At 60.7% G+C, this 3,391-nt stretch overlaps 1 protein-coding gene across 1 annotated transcript in view; it reads left to right on the top strand.

The window, feature by feature from the left end:
- The window catches only part of PIEZO1 (piezo-type mechanosensitive ion channel component 1), a 23,597-nt gene that overhangs the window by 9,737 nt on the left and 10,469 nt on the right, over window positions 1-3,391 (top strand). The window contains exons 14-21 of the mRNA XM_010008446.1: window positions 1,200-1,348; window positions 1,541-1,720; window positions 1,803-1,888; window positions 2,242-2,399; window positions 2,473-2,649; window positions 2,782-2,907; window positions 2,996-3,196; window positions 3,306-3,389. Coding sequence (XP_010006748.1) covers window positions 1,200-1,348; window positions 1,541-1,720; window positions 1,803-1,888; window positions 2,242-2,399; window positions 2,473-2,649; window positions 2,782-2,907; window positions 2,996-3,196; window positions 3,306-3,389 — 1,161 coding nt within the window. The remainder of the gene's footprint in view (window positions 1-1,199; window positions 1,349-1,540; window positions 1,721-1,802; window positions 1,889-2,241; window positions 2,400-2,472; window positions 2,650-2,781; window positions 2,908-2,995; window positions 3,197-3,305; window positions 3,390-3,391) is intronic.

Genomic DNA, 3,391 nt, shown 5'->3' with positions numbered 1-3,391 from the left:
CTGAGCCTCCGTCAGCTGGGGCTGATCCATCCTTCCCATCCCTGTGTGGACCTGGGGGCCCAGGTAAGGCCACTGTCCTGGTTCCTGCCCCCGCTGGCACTCAGTTGTCATAAAAATCACAGAATAGTTTTGGTTGGAAAAGACCTTTAAGATCATCCAGTCCAACCATTAACCCAGCACTGCCAGGGCCACCACTGACCCATGTCCCTCAGCACCACCCCTCCCTGCTCCAGCCTCCTCTCAGGCAGCTGCAGAGCCAGCAGGTCTCCCCTCAGCTCCTTGTCTCCAGGCTGGACACCCTCAGTTCCCTCAGCTGCTTCTCCTCAGACTTGTGCTCCAGCCCCTTCCCCAGTTCTGTTGCCCTTCTCTGGACACGCTCCAGCCCCTCCATGTCCTTCTTGTGGTGAGGAGCCCAGAACTGACCCCAAGATTTGAGGTGTCCCCTCACCAGTGCCCAACACAGGGGGATGATCCCTGTCCTGATCCTGCCAACCACCTGGATCAGCCAGGATGCTGGTGGCCTTCTTGGCCACCTGGACTCATGCTGGCTCATGTTCAGCCGCTGTTGACCGACACCCCCAGGTCCTTTCCTGCTGGGAAAACAACAGCTGCTTTGCCCCAAGCCTGGAGCATTGTCTGGGGTGTTTGTGACCAAAGTGCAGAACCCAGCACCTGGCCTTGCTGAACTTCATACAGTTGTCCTCACTAACCTCCTGTCCCCACAGCTCCTCCTCACCCTCACCTTCTTCCTGCTGCTGCGTCAGTCCGTTAAGGAGAAGCTGCTAAGTAGGTTGAGCCGGGCCACCTCACTGCTGGAGGTGACTGTCTCGGATTTAGGTGAGGGCTCCTGGCATCATCCCCCCGGTGCTGAGCATCCCTTGGCGGGACAAGCAAGGAAGGTGGGGACCCACACGTGCCCCCTCCCTGCCCCGCAGAGCCCAGCCGGCAGCGGGACATCCTGAAGGCCCTGATGGAGCTGGTGAGGGATTTCTATGCCAAATACTGGATCTGCGTCTGCGCCGGCATGTTCATCATGGTCAGCTTCGCTGGGCGCCTGGTCCTCTACAAGATCGTCTACATGTTCCTCTTCCTCCTCTGCCTCACCCTCTTCCAGGTAGGGGGGGCTGAGGAAGGTAGGGAGGGGGCTGGGGACCCCTCCCCATCTCTATCCCTCTGCTCTGATGTCCCTGTCCCTGCAGCTGTACTACAGCCTGTGGCGCAAGGTGCTGAAGGGCTTCTGGTGGCTGGTGGTGGCTTACACCATGATGGTCCTCATCGCCATCTACACCTTCCAGTTCGAGGACTTCCCCGCCTACTGGAAGAACCTGACTGGTCTCACCGATGAGCAGTGAGTGGCCCTGACCTGCCACAAGGTCCCTGCCACCGCCAGCCCCGTGGTGGGGTGGCCAAGGGATGTATTGCACGTGGGGAAACTGAGGCAGGGGAGGATGAATTGGGGTTCAAGGCTGGCATGGTGGCTCAATGCTCATGCAGGGCGGGACGGATGTGGCCCCACACTGACCTTCCCCTCCCTGCCCAGGTTGGGTGACCTGGGCCTGGAGCAGTACAGCGTCACCGAGCTCTTCTCCAGCATCCTGATCCCAGGCTTTTTCCTCCTGGCCTGCATCCTCCAGCTCCATTTCTTCCACCGTCCTTTCATGCAACTCACTGACCTGGAGCGCATCCCTGCCACCACCCCGCCACGTTGCCACATCCCCAGGTAGGACCCCGTGCTGAGGTGACCCACCCTTGCACCCCGAGCCCCCCTGGGTCCCCATGCTGAGCCCTCCTCCTCCCCGCAGGCATGAGGAGCTGCACGGGAGCCGGCTGCTGCGGGGTGCAGCCGCGGCCGAGGGCACCAGGACTGACTCTGACACTGCCTCACAGGGTACTGGAAAGAGATGGGGTGGGATGGATGTGTCCTCCAAGCCAGGAAGGGGCTGGGAGGCTAGGGAGATGGATCTGGGATGTCCCTCAAATGTGGGAGGTTACAGGGATGGGTTGGGGCATCCTCCAAGATAGCGAAGGTCTGGGAGGGTAAGGAGATGGATTTGGGGTGTTCTTCAAGTATGGGAGGGTACAGGGGTGGGTTGGCGCATCCTCCAAGCCAGGGAAGGGGCTGGGGGAGTGGAGGGGTGGACTGGGGTGTCCTCCAGGCATGGGAAGGTGTAGGGATGGGTTGGGGTGTCCCCTGAGCTGGGGTAACTGCAGGGATGTCCCTGATAGTCTATGTCCCCACAGTGCCCACCAAATGGGGGCTGGTGCTGGAGCGCCTGATCGTGCTGGGATGGACCTTCTCAGACATGCTGACCCGTGGGCAGGTCTTTGTGAGGCGTCTGTTGGAGCTCCACGTCCTCAAGCTGGTGGCTGTCTACACTGTCTGGGTGGCCCTGCAGGAGGTATCAGCCTAGGGGTGCTGGGGTGGGGGTCTTGGTGGAGCACCCCAGGGTGCTGACGTGGCCTCTGCCTCAGGTGTCCGTGCTGAACTTCCTGCTGGTGCTGCTGTGGGCCTTTGCCATGCCCTACTGCCGCTTCCGCCACATGGCCTCTTGCCTCTCCACCGTCTGGACCTGCATCATCATTGTCTGCAAGATGCTCTACCAGCTCAAGATTGTTGACCCCAGCAAATACTCCAACAACTGCACCCGGGTACCTGGGTGACCATGGGGTGGGGGGGAAGGTGTTGTGTGAAATGCCTGGGTTTTGGGGTTCCTCAGCTGGAGTTGGGGTCTTGTGGCAGGGGTGAGGGGTGCTGATGCTTGGTGGTGCTCCCCTTTGCAGCCCGAACTCAACAGCACCAACCTGACCCCGAATGAACTGGTCAACTCCACGCTGTACCGTGGCCCCGTGGACCCTGCTGACTGGTTTGGCATCCACAAGGGCTACTCCAACCTGGGCTACATCCATGTAGGTGCCAGGACACCCCTTGGGGGAGGACCACGTTGAGGGATGCTCAGCAACCTGCCATGGTCCTGAGCATCCTTTTCACCCTCAGAAACACCTCCTGGTGCTGCTGGTGCTGGTGTTCGAGGCGGTGGTGTACCGGCGCCAGCAGTACCACCGCAGGCAGCACCAGCTGGTGGCCCCTGTCACTGAGACCATCTTTGAGAACATCTCCCGTCAGCACCTCGACGACAGCCTGGGCAGCTGTGCCAAGTACTTCCTCAACTACTTCTACTACAAGTTTGGCTTGGAGGTGGGGAACCGGGTGATGCAGAGGCAAGGGAGGCTGAGGGGGCGGGGGGAGGATTCCCCACTGCTCACAGCACCCCGGAGCTGAACCTCTGCATCCCACCCCACCCCAGATCTGCTTACTGATGACCGTGAACGTGATCGGGCAGCGGATGAACTTCCCGGCCATCCTGCACGGCTGCTGGCTGGTGGTCATCCT

Source organism: Chaetura pelagica, unplaced genomic scaffold (assembly GCF_000747805.2).
Source record: "Chaetura pelagica isolate M959 unplaced genomic scaffold, ChaPel_1.0 scaffold232, whole genome shotgun sequence".
Taxonomy (NCBI): Eukaryota; Metazoa; Chordata; class Aves; order Apodiformes; family Apodidae; genus Chaetura; species Chaetura pelagica.
Note: the sequence above shows the minus strand (reverse complement) of the source record. Positions and strands in the feature narration are given on the sequence as shown.